General features: G+C 38.9%; 1 protein-coding gene and 1 long non-coding RNA gene across 2 annotated transcripts; both read right to left on the bottom strand.

Moving 5' to 3' along the window:
- On the bottom strand, positions 1-14010 carry LOC136240090 (death-associated protein kinase 2-like). Its single transcript, XM_066030936.1, has 10 exons — positions 13788-14010; positions 13533-13739; positions 1708-1846; positions 1468-1591; positions 1000-1048; positions 911-937; positions 696-848; positions 600-645; positions 364-429; positions 1-309 (listed from the first exon to the last, which is right to left on the bottom strand). The coding sequence occupies exons 1-10, from the start codon at positions 13856-13858 to the stop codon at positions 148-150; spliced, it is 1044 nt and encodes a 347-aa protein (XP_065887008.1). The 5' UTR covers positions 13859-14010; the 3' UTR covers positions 1-147.
- Positions 1853-10039, bottom strand: LOC136240091 (uncharacterized). Its single transcript, XR_010693652.1, has 3 exons — positions 6600-10039; positions 6344-6551; positions 1853-6296 (listed from the first exon to the last, which is right to left on the bottom strand). It is a non-coding gene; the product is annotated as an uncharacterized lncRNA (long non-coding RNA).
- Positions 14011-16428: the final 2418 nt, after the last annotated feature.

The following is a 16428-nucleotide window of genomic DNA, read 5'->3' on the forward strand; positions in this document are numbered from 1 at the left end:
TTCACCTTGCCAGTAGTTTGCACAATAAAGTGTGCATGATAAGGACATTTACACACATATGAACAGCACAATAACAAGAGTCAATAAGAGTTCATGGTCTGTAGATTCTGTATGACAAACATGGGAATTATATATTGCTTTAAAAACTTAGTCAAAAGTTGAATCATCAGAAGCAGCTGGTTCTAATGATGATGTTGGTGGTGTGCTTGATGTGCCATGTGTCTCATTAATTGTTGATAGTTTTGGTGTGTCTTTACTGCACGTCATTCTGTACAAACTCAATGTTGCTTTAATAGCTTTTACTGTCACCTGCAACAAATGTACATGTTACACATAGAAGTAATACATGTAGTACATATATACCATCCACTTTCTTCGAGCTTTGGTTTTCTTCAATCTACTAGTATTAATTCTTGATGACTGCTTGCTCTGAGGGAGATAAAGTTATTTTAAATGGCTGTGGCAAAACTGTTAGCCACATTAAAGATCGAGTGCACATATAAGACTGCACAAACATTTAATACACGTTATGTTTGACACTATAAGTGATAGTTACTATACAGATGTATGGCAATGAATGAAATTAGCACAAAACTCACTAGCAACCAGGGAGACCTGAGACCGTCTGTTGCCGTTGTTCTTTGCCTATGGTATTTTCAGTTAAATAATTTTATCACAGCCTTCAAGTTACCAACTTTGGAGTTGAAGAAAGGAGACCCTTGATTAAAACTTTAGCTGTAAATGATACATCAGTGAAAAATTCATCTGGGAACTCCACTTCACCATCCAGAACATTCTGCATAGTTTCTCCATCACTGTCACCCAAGAATGGTGATGCTCCACTCAACCTTGAAATAATACAAATTTTTTAAGTAACTAACTAACAATTAACTACTACTTATAAACCTACAACATATAAGTCAGTACTCCAATCGACCTACAATAAAGCAATGAAAACAGTTGAATAAGGAACAGGCAAGAAATCAGATTAGGACTTACCACATATCTGCAGCAGTAGTGACTGGGTCATAATTTAACACCTCAGGAGCTGTATAGAATAAATATAGGAAAAAACAATTTACTACAGTCATATGTGTTCACCTGAGTCCCACCAAATATAGTAATATTAAAGAGAGAGATGAACATGTGTTTACTCCCAATGGTTTTGCTAGAACAAGCATGATTTCATGTTGTAAACATGTTTGCACACCCGAATGGTCTATACTAAATGTATGGGACATTTTCAAAGGGGACATTTTCAAAGGGGACATTTTCAAAGCCTCACAATTCACTTCTTGCCTAACGAGTGTATCAAAGCACTTTTTTGATAAATAGCTTTGGCATTTAAAGGGTTTCACAGCGCTACTAAATGTTTGGGCAACTGTCCCAAGAGTTATTAACAAGAAACAAGGGCTCAGGTGAACGTCAACAGACTACACTTGGTACAAGTACAGGTGTTTGGTTTACCTGCAAATTCTGGTGTTCCCACCATCACAGTCACATTACTTGTGCCACCAATGTACCGAGCCACACCGAAATCTATTAACTTAATCTTGCAAGTAGCTGGGTCTTCAACCATAATGTTTTCAGGCTATAAGAAATAAGTATACTGCAGCTAACCATTGCAGACAGCTTGGCTGTGTATAGGTTCTTTATATAAACCATGTATACCACATGTAGATAATGTATACCACATGTAGACATTACCTTGATGTCTAGATGACAAATGTTGTTATCATGTAGGTACTTAGTTGCTTGAAGGATATTTCTGACATAGCTTGTAGCTTCTTGTTCTTCCAAGTAGTCCCTTTGAGTGATGTAGTCAAACAGTTCGCATCCAGTAAGGCTGAAAAATTTGTTAATCACAGTTTACAATACTCCCAAAATGTGGGGTTAGAAAACCAAGAGGGAGAACAGGAGGTAGGTAACACTGGGAGCAGGAAATTACTTAACTTGTAGCACACGAGAAAGATGCATATAGAGTTCTAGAGAGCCTAATTAAAGCATTTTATATCTTGAATTTTACATCACAATATCTTTTTGGCAGTTAGCTGAATCCTATTAAAACGATTGATAGAACAGTTAATGAGTTAACAGCAGGTTTTCTCTTAAAGGCTTTACCTTTCTACTTTTAGATTTTAGAACATAGCTAATTTTTTGCTTTATTAGAATAGTACAGTTGCTTAGCTTCAATTTTAAAGTATTTGGGAACCGAGCAGACAAAAGTACCATTTTTTGCATGGAGTCAATACACACCCCTAACTGTTGCTTCAAGGTAGGAGGAGCCACCCTCAAATATGCATGGAATCTGAAATATTTACATCTGATTGTACTACTAGAATATTTTGATCTTTTGCATCATTTAATAGTGTTAAGTGCCACATAACCATTAAGCTAGTTCCATTAAGCTAGTTCCATTAAGCTGTAGTTCCATTAAGCTAGTCACAATAGCAAGTTCCATTAAGCTATTATTAATTAACTACAGCTATTCATAAGTATGATGTCATGTAACTTTCTTTTGGTATGTGAACAGTGAATTTAATTAATACATTTACTAAAGTTATTCACAGGTGTTATTTCCTCTATCACACAATACAGTGAATGTACACAGCATACCTTTAAAGGGACATTACGACCACCACCGGCATGCACATGAAGCCTTTTAAAAGTTTTACAACCTGTGAAATCATATAATATACGTATATTCACATGTTCGCACTGTTTTATTATAGCAATGGCGCAGCTGCGCAACTGTACTGGAAGACCAAGAAAGTATCTTGAAGGATGGGGAAGCGCCAACACCAGGATTTACTTGGCTAAGGAAGTATTTTGCCACTGGCAAACCATCAGAGCAAGACTGCATTTTACTAGTGATAGCGAATTTGCGAAGTATCTGCTGAATCTCCATAACAGTAGTGTTGACGACGCGCCTAATGATTCTTCAGTCAGCCATTCTGCTCGCTCGCCTTTTCGTTCACCCAGAGTTCATATTCTGTAAGCTGTTTAATATCCCTAGCGTGTCTTGCATATTCGGCACGTGTATCGTGCATTATCCCTAGCTCTCCTTCAACCTCTCTTGATTTCCCTGTCACAATAGCAAGTTCCAACCTGGAAAGCATTGGTTTACTCCCTTCTTCTACACCAGGCATGGCGTCGTTTGCCAGTGGAAGACGTGATAAGGTAAACTCATGCTGGGCCCATATCAATGTGTGTATGCAGCCATTGTAAACAGCAGATACATGTACATATTCCCATATTGTAGGAACTCTGTTGGAGTTGAGCCAAGTTGCAGTGATGGTGAAGAAACGTATGTGTAAGTATATTTGCAACCTTCATAGTATACTGTCAAGTGTTGCAGATTGTCAGCTACTGAATTAAACACAAGCTATAACCACACAGCTGTGCTGGCCAAACAATTAGAAAGTGAGGAACTAGGTCATCGATTGTTTGACAACTGCAGCAAACTTGATGCGACACAGTCACTGTTTACTGAGGCGGAAAGAGAATTAGAGCTGGAATCAAGGTGTGTTGGGTTGTTGCTTGCTGTGAATAGCTTAGCTGCTAAGTAATGATGAAGAGGCTGAGGATAGAGATCATTTTCCCAGCAATATTGTGAATGAGGAATGCAATCTGCAAGAGGATGTTGCAGAATTACCTGAATCTTTTGGTATATCCATTTAGTGCCAGATAAAATGTAAGATACATACTTGTCATTACAGTTGAGAGTCGTGAGGAGGTGAAAGTTGTTTACTCACTTTCCAAGCTACTGGAGTTAGTTGGAGACAGATGTAGATTGTGTTCTCGCAGTTGTAGCTCAATCTCACTTCGGGTAGTTTGATGTACTTTAACTGTAAAGTGTCTCTGTGAGATGGGTCACACATTTTCATGGGCATCTTCAGCAACCATTTGCAATGCTGGAAATTCTGAGATGTTCCAGAACCATCTTGTGTATGCTGCTTCAATTCTGCATAGTGGCAATAATTACTATAAAATTCAGCAGCTGTGCAGAATTTTCAACCTTAGCTTTATATCACCTACAACTTACTTTTTATACTAGCGACTGTGTTTCTGTCCCACCATCAAGCGTTTTTATGAACAGTCACAGGTATAGCCTTGATATTCATCCTATCTGTGAATTTAGATGCATTCTTTGTTGCATGTATTTAGAAGTGCATCATCCAGGGACTTCATGATAAGAGAGTAGTACTCTCAGGAGATGGTCGCTGTGATTCACCTGGCAAATGTGCAAAATATCGCACATACTCACTCATGGACATTTCTAGCAATACAATAGTTCATGTTGAAACAGTAGATAAACGTGAAGTTCATCTGAAATCCCCAAATATGGAACGCGAGGCTTTTAGTTGAGTCCTAAAGTACTTGGAGGATAAATTAAGTGTTGCCGAAGTAACGACTGATTCTTCAACTTCAGTCACCAAGCTGATGGGTAATTGTTTGCCTTATTTGTAGTTTTGCAAGAATGCTGCACATGCATGTTGTAGATTATTGTAACTACAAATGGTACAATTGGTTATTTACGTTTTGAAGAAATAATTTCTGCTCTTTGAATTTTGGAAAATCAACCATATAGGTGTATGTGAAATAATTACGAATTTTCATGATAGTGGGTTATTAATAATAGCAGGGTATAGTTTTCTCATAATTCAAGTTATTGAGAATGGCTTACAATCATTATATAAAGTATGTTATTTGATCATTAGTTATTTTAGGTGTCAGGTTATTGATTTTCCAAAATTCAGTCACGTATAGCTACTTGTATGTTTGCATTGCAGCTACTGATTATCCGAATGTGCACCACTCCATGGATATCTGGCACAAGGCAAAATTACTGAAACGAGTGTTACTGAAGGTAATATTTGTCTTGCATGTATCACACTTGTTTAGGTTTCTGTTGTGTCAAATTTTGAAATTGTACAGTATCTATATTATAGTCTGTGTTGATTGTACAATGAAACTTTCCACGGTATATACATATGTTGAATACTGTATTAGGCTGGCAAAATGAAGGGGATGTCCAAATTTGCCCTGTGGAGTCCTAATGTAGTTAATTATTTTTGGCATTGCTGCAGTGCCTATGAAGGTAATTCTACTGCACTGAAGGTAATCACCATAGTGTATAAATGGATGCTGAAACTTTTCAATATAGGACAAGTGGCGAGGTGTACTGCATCATGTACAGGACGTACATGAGTGGTATCAGGGTGAGTGCGACCACAGTGCATTGACAGAGCCACGCACAAATCAGCAAGGAGCAGAGTTGGAGAATTTCAAGTCAACTGATGCTGACTTCAGGTTGTTTCGATCCATTATCATTGACCAACGCTGGATGAAGTCCCTGAAATATTATGCTAATTTCAGGTGTTTAGTGATTAGCAGTGTGATTATATTTTTATTGTATATTTACTTCAGACACACAGGAATGCTGGAAAGTTTCCACAATACACTGCTTGCTTATTCTCCAAAGCGCTGTGCTTTTCAGTATGTGATTAGTATCTTATAAAGTACTTTTATTCTTCAGGGATGAAGCATACAAATCAAGAATTTTTTTAGCAGTCCTGGACCATAACTCACACCTGAATCACCTACCAAAGCAGAATGAAGACTGCTCGTACCAATACCATCGTCAATTTCGCCGACAAACAAAGAACTGGGATGTTGTCCGTGTACTTGAAAAGAAGCAGTATGAATACATGCCACGATTACTGCAACAGATAATTGATGATTCAGATTTTCGGATGAAGAATTCCCGCTGTGGAACAAAAACCAACCACTTCATGAATACAATGCACCATTGCAAATACAGACCCACCCGACACATACACAATTGTACAGAATAAGAGATCTAGATTTGAATAAAATTATGTTGTATGAAAGGCCATTATGCCTTTTTGAAAAGTTGTTGCTTTTGAAAGTGGGTTGGTTGGTTGGTTCATAAAATAGAATCCTTTTTATAGATATGATAAAACCATTTATCAAATAGATCCAAGCAACAAATTAACGATTATGTGATGGATATGGGCAACACTTTTCAAATAGGTATACATTGGCCTTATCGTTCTAAAAATCCCATGTAGTTCCCATCTGGGGCAGGGTAGTGATCCCTGATCTTCCAAACAGCTCAGGCTGGTGCTACCTTCCTGTTTCCTTGGCCTAAGTAACCATGACGATACATGATGACCTGCCGATATGCAGCTTTCCTGTACGCCTTTTCTGAGAAATCCCTCCGATCACCATAGAAGTCACAATGTCCAAGGATGCCAACAACCAGCACATGCCTGTAAAATAACATGCTGATAAGGAAGTGTTGGTAAATCAAACTTACCTATTCAATGCAATATCATAAAAGCCATCTTGTTGTGTAAAGCAAGGCCTACACTTGCAGCACACACGCTCCTGCTCAGTTGGCATCTCTCTGCAGTAACCACACTTGCACCAGGAAGGGTTATTCTGTATCTGTGGTGCTGGATCGCCGGGGCCACTCCCTTATTGTTCCTCTCTATGCAGTAGTGACTGCTACACTGCCCCTCTCCCTAAGTAGAGCAATAAGTAAGGCTTATTATGGCTTACTTTGTTCTTACATTTACTGGCTTTAAATTTACAGAAGCAGCTAGCACTACAAAACACTCCTACCTCTGCAAGGGCATCGTGCAGCTCGTTGGCACGTGGACTTACAGCTGCAGCTCTGTAGTGCGGAACCAATGAGAAATAGTTGGATGAATCAAAAAATACCTGTTCCAGGTCACTATCAGTTTCGGCACTACTCTCGCCTGATACCATGCCTTCGCCCCATTCGTTGTCGTCGCCGGAACACCACAATCGTGACATCACCATCCTTGTCGCCATCTTACAGGAAATAATTATTTCATGAGTGCATTACGCATGTATGTTTATAAACAATGCGGTCGGTCACGCACGCCAGCGGTCATAGTGTCGATCGATGCACTTGATAATGGTGCTACTACCTACTTAATATGTATACCGTTGATACAGATATTGTTGTAATCTTTGTTGGAAAGTTGAGCAGTTTGCTTGAGAGACACCCTGCTGCAGATGTATGGCTAGCATTTGGTACTGCAATTGGGTTTAAACACATTCACATCGATACAGTTTGTAATACTTTGGAAAAGGGGGAATCTTCTTCACTGCCTATTTTTCACTCCTTTACTGGTTGTGATATAGCCTCCTCTTTTTTTGGAAAGGAAAGAAATCAGCATGGGAAGCATGGAAATCATTTCCTGATGTCACTGGGCATTTTTCTCTACATGGCCTCTCACCCACATTCTCCATTGACTACTGACAGTAACCACTTCAAGCTATTGGAACGTTTCTGTATTGTCATGTACGATAAGACTAGCAACTTAGAGTCAATTAATGAGGCCCAAAGAGAGTTATTTTGTCAAAACAACAAGACAATGGAATCAATTCCACCAACCCAAGATGCTTTACTGCATTACCGTAGATGGGTTGCCTACCAAGCTGGCATTTGGGTCACCAGTGACATTGCTCATGTAAGTCTACCAAATCCAGCAGACTTTGGCTGGAAATTAACTGAAGAAAATAAGTGGTCTCCTATTCGGATAACCCTTCCAGTGGCCTCAAAAGCCTGTACAGAGTTGGTGAAATGTGGCTATAAGAGTTCAAGAGGTTGTGGAGGAAGATGTGTGTGTGTGTGTGTGTGTAAGAAGACACAGTGAAAATGCACTGAGCTATGTAGCTGTAATTGTGATAAGTACGATTAACGTTTTAAATATAGGTAGTTAGGTATGACTGCATTATTAGTGTGTTTTGTAAGACATTTATAAATATTTCTCAGGCACTGTTCATCAATAACTTTAGATACTTATTGTCTAGTCAAAGCACTATAGTGGTAACTGAGTTACCTAAAATGTGCATTGAATTTTAGTCAAAACCATTGAAAATGATTTCCAGTATACTTTGTTTGGATATTATAACATGAATTATGGATATATTTTGAAAGCTAATTATGCATATTGTGTCATTAATAGCACTATAAACTATCACAAGTAACAAACAGATAGAGGTGATTACATTTTCCTAGCAATATAAGAAATCAAAGTGACTGTGAAATGACTTTGAAAGTTTGGAGCTTTTGTACGCTCAGTTCCCATTTAGGAGCAACCGTACATTTACAAAAATATTACAGTGCTAGGCAATAGCAGAGATCGGGGACACACACACACACACACACACACAGAGGAAATTTTGAAAAACTAACATTCTGATATTGAATTTGATGACAGTTTTGACTAAAAATGCAAATATTTATTGATAGTTCACTACCGGAAGTATTGAATGCTAACAGTACATGCTGAACTAGAAAACAGAATTATATTACAAGGTTTAGCTCTCTCAAGTAAATTGAAATTTTACTTTCTGAGATTGAATTTGGTGACAATTTTGACTAAAATTTGAAAATGTTTATGAAACTTCAATGTTGAAAGCCCAATTACTACTGAACTGAAACAATTACTAGTATAAGGCAGGGCTCAATTCAGAAAACTTAGTGGTTCAATAGGATTTTGAGAGAGAACAAGCACTGCAAAGCACGAGGTTTCTAGGAGCATGCCCCCACAGGAAAAATTAGGTGTGAAGACACATGATTTTGGTGAACTTTTACAGTGATGACATTGAATATATTGATCATTCTATTATACAACTTTGGGAAAGATCATAAATTAATCCTAACTACGTATCAAGGCTTTAGGTAACCCAGGGGGGTGGACAGTCACCCTTCCCTGTATATAAGGTCTATACAGGATATGGTACACTAAGTACAGTAGCTTTGCAAAGGAAATTTTGAAAATTTAACCTTTTCAGATTACACTTCTGGCTGAAATTAAGTTGACAATTTTATTGAAAGTTCAAATACCACAGATCTAGAAAACAGAATTAGTATAAGGTCTAGGCTATACTAAAGCACAAGATTGCATACATAGATTCTGCTAGCATGAGGTCCATGTTTTTTCATCTCCAGAGAATTTCTACTCACATTAACTAGAGTGTGGATAGAGCCAGTATGGCTCAATTTAGACCAGGTATTTTACCTGTTTAAACTGACAAACAGTGCTTTATATCTGTGCTACTCCAGCCTGTTTTATTAGAGTATATGACTGTTCTATTGAAGTGCCTCAATCTCGAAACATTGTAGAGGGCCGCCTAGTTTACCATGTTTCCCTAGTACATGTGCTATGCCTATTTGGGTAGCAATTTGCTAGAGCCAGACTTATTACATGTGCGAAAACCGAACACAATTGTAAATTTACAGTATAAAGCACTGAATACAATGGGTGAAAAATCATTTATCAGATTGATTCAATTACCGGAAATGAATGTTTTAACTATCCGACGGGCATTTTACTAATAAGCATGGTGGAATTCTGTGGTACAAAGAAGTGGAATGGTTGTCAAAGACTGCTTTATGTTTGTTGAGGATTATAACTCTACTGATAAAAGAATGGACAAAAGGTTTACAGTTTGTTTGACTTCTGTATTGTTGGTTTGGAGCTGTGCCTTGGATGCGAGTTCACTCTGTGCCATCAATGGCTTTGTTTTCCACTACTTTGAGAGAGTACTGTTGATTTCTGCTTTGATGTTAGTCCCCAAACAATAAAAGAAACAGGCCAAGCCATGGTCAAGGCCAGGATTCAATGAAACTTCCACAGATATAAACATGGTTTGCCTACTACCGAACATGGGAGTTGAACTGACATGCCCAAAGATGACATGGCGGCTGTGGTTGGTGTCCAGAATATAGTCGGTTTGTGGGCCAACTGCCCAAACATTTAGTAGCATTGTGAAGCTCTTTAAATGCCAGAACTGTTAATCAAAAAAGGGCTTTGATATGGGCAAGAACAAGAATATATCCCATACATTTAGTACGGACGATTCTGACTATAGTGTACTACCATCTGGCCAACTGCTAAGAAGTGTAGATAGGGCGTCACTATTCAGTGGACTGGACTACTGGACTGGAACACTGGACTGACATATTTTTGGCTTTTGGACATTCTATGGTTGGATTTACGGAGTCTTGCTAGTAAGAACCCTTTGGGCACCTGCAGCCCACTTCTAAACACTGAAGACAAACAGTGGAATATGCGAAAACTGTCTCTTAATAATTTCGCTACTGTTCGTTATGTTACTATACAGCACTTATTCCTTACCTGGTGTGTAGTAATGCTGCAGGCAGTGCAGGGAATTTCGCCAGTGAATGTGACAGCAATAATTAACCAGCAATCAACTAGCCAGTAGACAATATCCTTCAAGATATATACTTAGAGCAAGCTAGTCTCATTAGTCTTGCTCTCACTAGTTTCGCTGTTTCAGTGTAGGGGCTTATCAAATAAAGATTATAAGCGCCCATGCTGAAAAATCTCTAATTGGTAAGCCCCTGCACTGACTAGAGAGGTCTGGCCATGCTGGCGAGACTAGCTTGCTCCTCAAGGATATCTCGAAAGATTGTCTACTGGCTAGTTGATCGCTGGTTAACTATTGCTGCCATATTCAGTTCCTTGCACTGCCTGCAGCATTACTACACACCAGGTAAGGAATAAGTGTTGTATAGTGGCATAATGAAGAGTAGCGAAATTATTAAGAGGCAGTTTTCGCATATTCCACTGTTTGTCTTCAGTGTTTAGAAGTGGGCTGCAGGTGCCCAAAGGGTTCTTACTAGCAAGACTCAATAAAACCAACCTCAGAATATGTAAGAACCAAAAATATGTCAGTCCAGTAGTCCAGTCCAGTGTTCCAGTCCAGTAGTCCAGTCCACTGAATAGTAACCCCCGTGTAGATACTCATCTTCATGACTGGAAGTGAAGCATGCCACCATGCTATCCCTACAAAAGATCTATAAACCAAGAGATCAAGAACAGTGCAAAGCGAAGGATTTATCAAAATTTTGATGGCTTTAGGAATAACCTTTTGGTTGGTGATTAGATATTGTTCCAGTAATTGAAACACGCAAGTATATGTGAGTTCCAGTAATTGAGTATTGGCTCTGGTAACTGGTTATTTCGACTCCACACCTTTTCATCTGTTACTGGTCAGGGAAGGAAGCTATTGACATTAAACTTAAGGCACAGCAAGACGATATCTAGGGTAATACTTCTGCCAAAATTTATGCCTGAGGAATGTTTGAAGTGGAAGGTATATTCCGTGGTAATAATGGTGTCAGTAATTGATTGTTACGCCACTTGCATAATATTTTTAAAATCTGGAAATTTTTTGAATGTTTTGTTTTTGATGAAGAAAAGGTCAAATGATAAAAACCTGGATATCATTTTATTCACCCACTCAAGAGGATCTTTATTGCAGTAGACTGAAGGATTTGCAAGTCATGGACGTTTGTTTGTCACTTTGCTACAACAGTATGCAATTGATCTTTCTTCATTAATTTTGCCTTTGTATGTACTGAAGAAAGGCGATTATAAGGAAAAACTTACTCAGCAATAGATTTCCTTATTCATGGAAAACAAGATTGTGCAGATTTCAGCGCTGTATGTCATTCTCGTCATAAGTCACAACTGTTTTAGTAAGCATCTGTAATTTATTTTCCCAGTACTAATACTTGCTGTACAAATCCTATTGTTGCTACTTTGTAGTGCAGTAACTCCCAAAGTTATTGGCATATGAGGCTAAAACTTTGCCAAAGCATACACTTGACTAAGTGAATTATAAAATATTTAATAAACAGCAATTCAAAAAATGCACAATTGTGTTGGGTTTTTGCAGATCTGGGCACATATTATACACAGTCATAAGCCGCATCAAAAATGTTTGAATTATGTCTAAGGTGCCAGTTATGCTCAATGAGCAACATAAAAATCTCTTCTGGCCCTCTGCCCCCCTAAATCTATCCCTATTGATGGTTCACTGGTATCCTGTACTAGTAGCTAAAATTTCCACTTGTTACAGTAATGAGTAATGTTGACACATGCTAATTCAGTAACTGACCAGCTATTTAGCTAAACATTGCAAGTGCAATCAGGTGCATCCATGCATGCAGTTATAGACAAAATACAATTTAGTTAGGGTAAAAACTAGTGAAACAAGAGATGATGGTGGAAGATCCCTACTTGGAATTGTAGCAATATATACCCTATTTTTGCATTGACACATTAATGTTCACAGTGTTATTGACATATTTTGGGAAAGAAGAACAAGGTTTTGTTAGATATATAAACCATGTGTAAGTAAGATTCGATATATGACAAACTTTATTAGTCACTTTTCTTAGTTCTATTTGTCACTTCTTGCATGCTACAAGCAAATGTGATCTCCTTCTCTTATTATTGTAAGCATAGTTCCATATCAAAATAGCCATTAGGATTGTGAATCTAATGAAAATATGGTATATGGTAAAATTAATTTACTGATATTAACGAAATTTCGCATTTCAAACGATACGGCGATAAAGCTCACTGAAAACGTTCTTTGCAAGACATTGCTACTAGTCAGAATGATAGACTCAGTGGTTTTAAAACCTTTTTTTATCTTTAAAGAATCCATACTGTGCTATTTTTTTAACAATGGGTTTTTGTTGACTTCTTGACTAACATTTGCAACACAGAAACACGCGTTTGCTCGCATTACACAAGGACACATCCTAAAAAGGCAATCTGTCTATTAGTCTCGCGTAGCCAGACCCATAACGCACAGGTCGCCTATCGATTAGAGATTATAAGTGCCCGCGCTGGATGGATCTGGTGAGCTGAACATATAAAATCTGTCCAGGCTTGCACCAAGTATCTGGTGCGTTGATAGGTGTAAAATGCCAAACTGACCGAGGTGACTAATTCCACTGAGTGCGCGCACTATTGTTCTTTGATTCTAACCTTTAGCAAGTCTTTGGAAGATTGTACTTCTCGAAATTAGCGGACAAACCTTTACTCTAACCCCTGTGCTTCCATCGCTGTTGCGTACAGCATGATGCACAACAGTCACCTGGACGTCCGGCTGTATCCTTGTCAGGTTTAGCGTGCGTACTTGCGTAATTAGTCACCTCGGTCAGTTTGGCATTTTACACCTATCAATGCATCAGATTCTTAGTGCAAGCCTGGACAGATTTTATACGTTCAGTTCACCAGACCCTTCCAGCGCGGGCGCTTATAATCTCTAATCGATAGGCGACCTGCGCGTTATGGGTCTGGCTACGCGAGACTACCTGTCTATTATGTACAGGCTTCTTGTAGTGAATCACAATCATAACATGGTTTAGTCTGGTGCCACCTGCCCCTTCGCAAAAAGTGTCCGGTGAACTACAAATCTTATATCATTTCTAGTGCTGAAATTCAGTGCTGGGTGCTGATAACATTAACACACAAATTGCCTTGGAAACGCAATAGCTACTTTTATTTGAGTTGGAGACCAATCAACTGACGTAACCAGAACTCACATAGGCTGATATGGGATCTCTATTATTCTACTTTTTGCGAAGAGGCGGGGGATGCTAGATTCATAAATCCCAGCCAACCCCTCGCAATGACACTCACAATTCCGTCAATAGAATCCACTCGTTTGGTGACTCGTAGATACTATGAAACTGCAGGACCATTGGATGACTAAGACGGCTAAGAATGGTGGCTTCTCGCTCCACATCTTCTTTACTGGCTGTCTTCTTCTTGTTAAACAACCATTTGCCGGCGTAAAGTTTTTTTGTCTTGCGATCCTTACATTTGTAAACTGCACCGAACCTTCCCCTAATTGTACAAATGACCACAACACACAATAAAGCAGTGACGACTCACCTTCCAAGTTCTTCCAGTGGTTCGAACTGTTCGTTAAATTGTGCAGCTGGTTTGAGTGGCACTAAATCCATTGCAATAACTTTCCCAACTATCTACAGTACACAACAATCGAGTACGTAGCCATGTCTTTCGTTTGCACTCGTAACGAAAACTTTAAGCCGGGCGGAGTCGATTGCGAAAGGCACGAGTCTCGCCCCTACGCAAAGGGAAGTACGAAACCACAGAATTTTTATTTTTTTATTTTTATTTTTTTATTAAAAAAACCACAGAAACCACAGAAACTTTCATCGCAGTTGCACGAAACCACAGAATCTACGCCCGCCCTCTCGTGAAAAGTTTTGTGAATGGGGCGGGCAACTACCGGTGCCTCATAGCTCATAGGGTACTGGGCGTGCGTCTGCTTATGGTCACGTGTTGTTGTAATGTGCGATTTCTGCCGGTGATGAAAGTTGGTCAAAGTTCTCAATGATTTAGTGGACGTCGAGAAGATCAAGTACAGGTATTATAGCGTCACATGTGTGCACTTTCGATACGCCAGGCAACGTGGGAAAGGCGCTAGGTCTTAGTCTCGCGTGGCCAGACCGCTTTTTCTCGGCACGGCGCTTATCGATTAGAATTATAAGCGTCTGCTCGAAAAAATAGGAGGCGCTTATAACTCACGTATGATCAGGGGAATAGGACATGATGTCACAACGCGTATGGTTTGCGAAATTTAATTGAATTCCAATGATAATTACATGATCAAAAAACTAACGTACCAGCTACTTGCATCATTGCTCTCCATCAAGACATATCCCTATCAATTCTCCCATATTATCAATCCGTAGAGAGACAAACAAGACACTATCATCCCTTGCATTTTATCTTGCCCATACCATCAACAACATCTTATCAACAATCATTTTACTCAAGATTAATCAAAGAATGGAATGAACTGCCTGTATTTATTATAGAGATGACATACTATGATGAGTTTACAACTAACTTGATATCACACTTTACAAACAATCAGCACCACACTAGTTAGTATATAATTGTACCTAATACTGTGATTCCCTCTTTTTTTTTTCCCTGAGCACACCAGCTGTGTTGACTGCCCAGTAATTATAAATAAATAAATTGTAGATGCCAAAGTGGATTGTATTTACTACTAACAAGTAAGAATACAGCGAACAATAACACAGGTACCTGAAATTAGGATAAACATTTACTCTTAATAACGCGCTATTGCAAAATTCACTGTAATATCGCTGGGGTTCAGTAGATAAAACGATTTGTACACTAGTAAACTTCCATTTCCGAAAATAAACACAGCATTAAAATTTATGGTTTACTAGAACTAAACTGTATGGCAAAATGTGCAGCACGGGTACGTCACGCAATTATCATGACATCATGTCCTACCCCCCTGTTTTATAATGCACGTAGGAGCCTTTTTCGAGCAGGCGCTTATAATTCTATTCGATAAGCGCTGTGCCGAGAAAAAAGCGGTCTGGTGAATGAAGTGCGAATTGATTCATAGCATGGCAGTATCAGCGATTCTTACAGAGTGGTGATTTCTTCTACCCAGGAGATAGTATAACTAGCAAGCGAAAGGCTGCCCATAGTGTCAGTGGTGAGTTATAGTCCTAGTGAAGTTATTAGTGTTTCTTATGCGCCTATCAATGTAATTCCCGACTACCACTAATACGGGCTGAGGGTGGGGAAAGGTCGGGGATGGTGGGGGGATTGATCACTAAATTTCCCCTACATAGTGGGATTTGTCTTCAATCAAGAAATTCACTCAGGCAGCAAAAGTGCATGCTTTCAATTTCGAAGGAGGCACTAACTACTACATTCATACTAGAATCCACTTGCACCAACTCATCGCTAGACCAACGCCACACGACCATTCAAATCCCCTAATAGCCCCGGCATTCCCGAGGGGTATGATACCTCTCCAAATCACGTACACCCTTCAGCTACCAAATCACAAATCAACAAAATCTCAAGCGGTTTCGCCCACGTAAATAATTAAAACTGCTTGAAATTTACTCTCGAAAACATATTTCTAAACAATACAAGCTCACAGTGATACAATACTAGTTTTAATCATGAACTACTTTCCTTCAGAACACAGTAATAACATCACAAATAACACTACGGCAATTGCAAGTGAAATTTCAAATCAATTTTAAATCACAAATCAGGTTTCAAATCACGAAATGATTTCAAATCACATACAGATTTGCGAAGGTGTCGCACCCTTGGGTATTCCTGGGGTTTGCAAGTCGAGGCTTGGTCTGGGTTTGCATCACCAGTACTTCCCCAGTAGGTGGGAAATTGTAATTTTCAGTGATGCAAATCCCCACCTTCCCCCACCTCAGCCCGTAATAGTGGTAGTTTGGGATTACATTGATAGGTACATCACGGAGAGGTGATTCTTCTACCTAGGAGGTAGTATATCTGGCGAGAGAAAGGCTTCCCGTAACATTAGTGGTGAGTTATAGTCTGAGCCGTATTAGCTACCCATACTTTTGTATGGGATTTTCACAAAATTTTGATAGTCGTTCACCGTCAACTTTTTTTGGAAAGCAACACCACGCTACTTTAATTGATCATTTTTCTTTCGAATAATATAGTGCGCATATCCTCTATTAAG

Source organism: Dysidea avara, chromosome 12 (assembly GCF_963678975.1).
Source record: "Dysidea avara chromosome 12, odDysAvar1.4, whole genome shotgun sequence".
Classification (NCBI taxonomy): Eukaryota; Metazoa; Porifera; class Demospongiae; order Dictyoceratida; family Dysideidae; genus Dysidea; species Dysidea avara.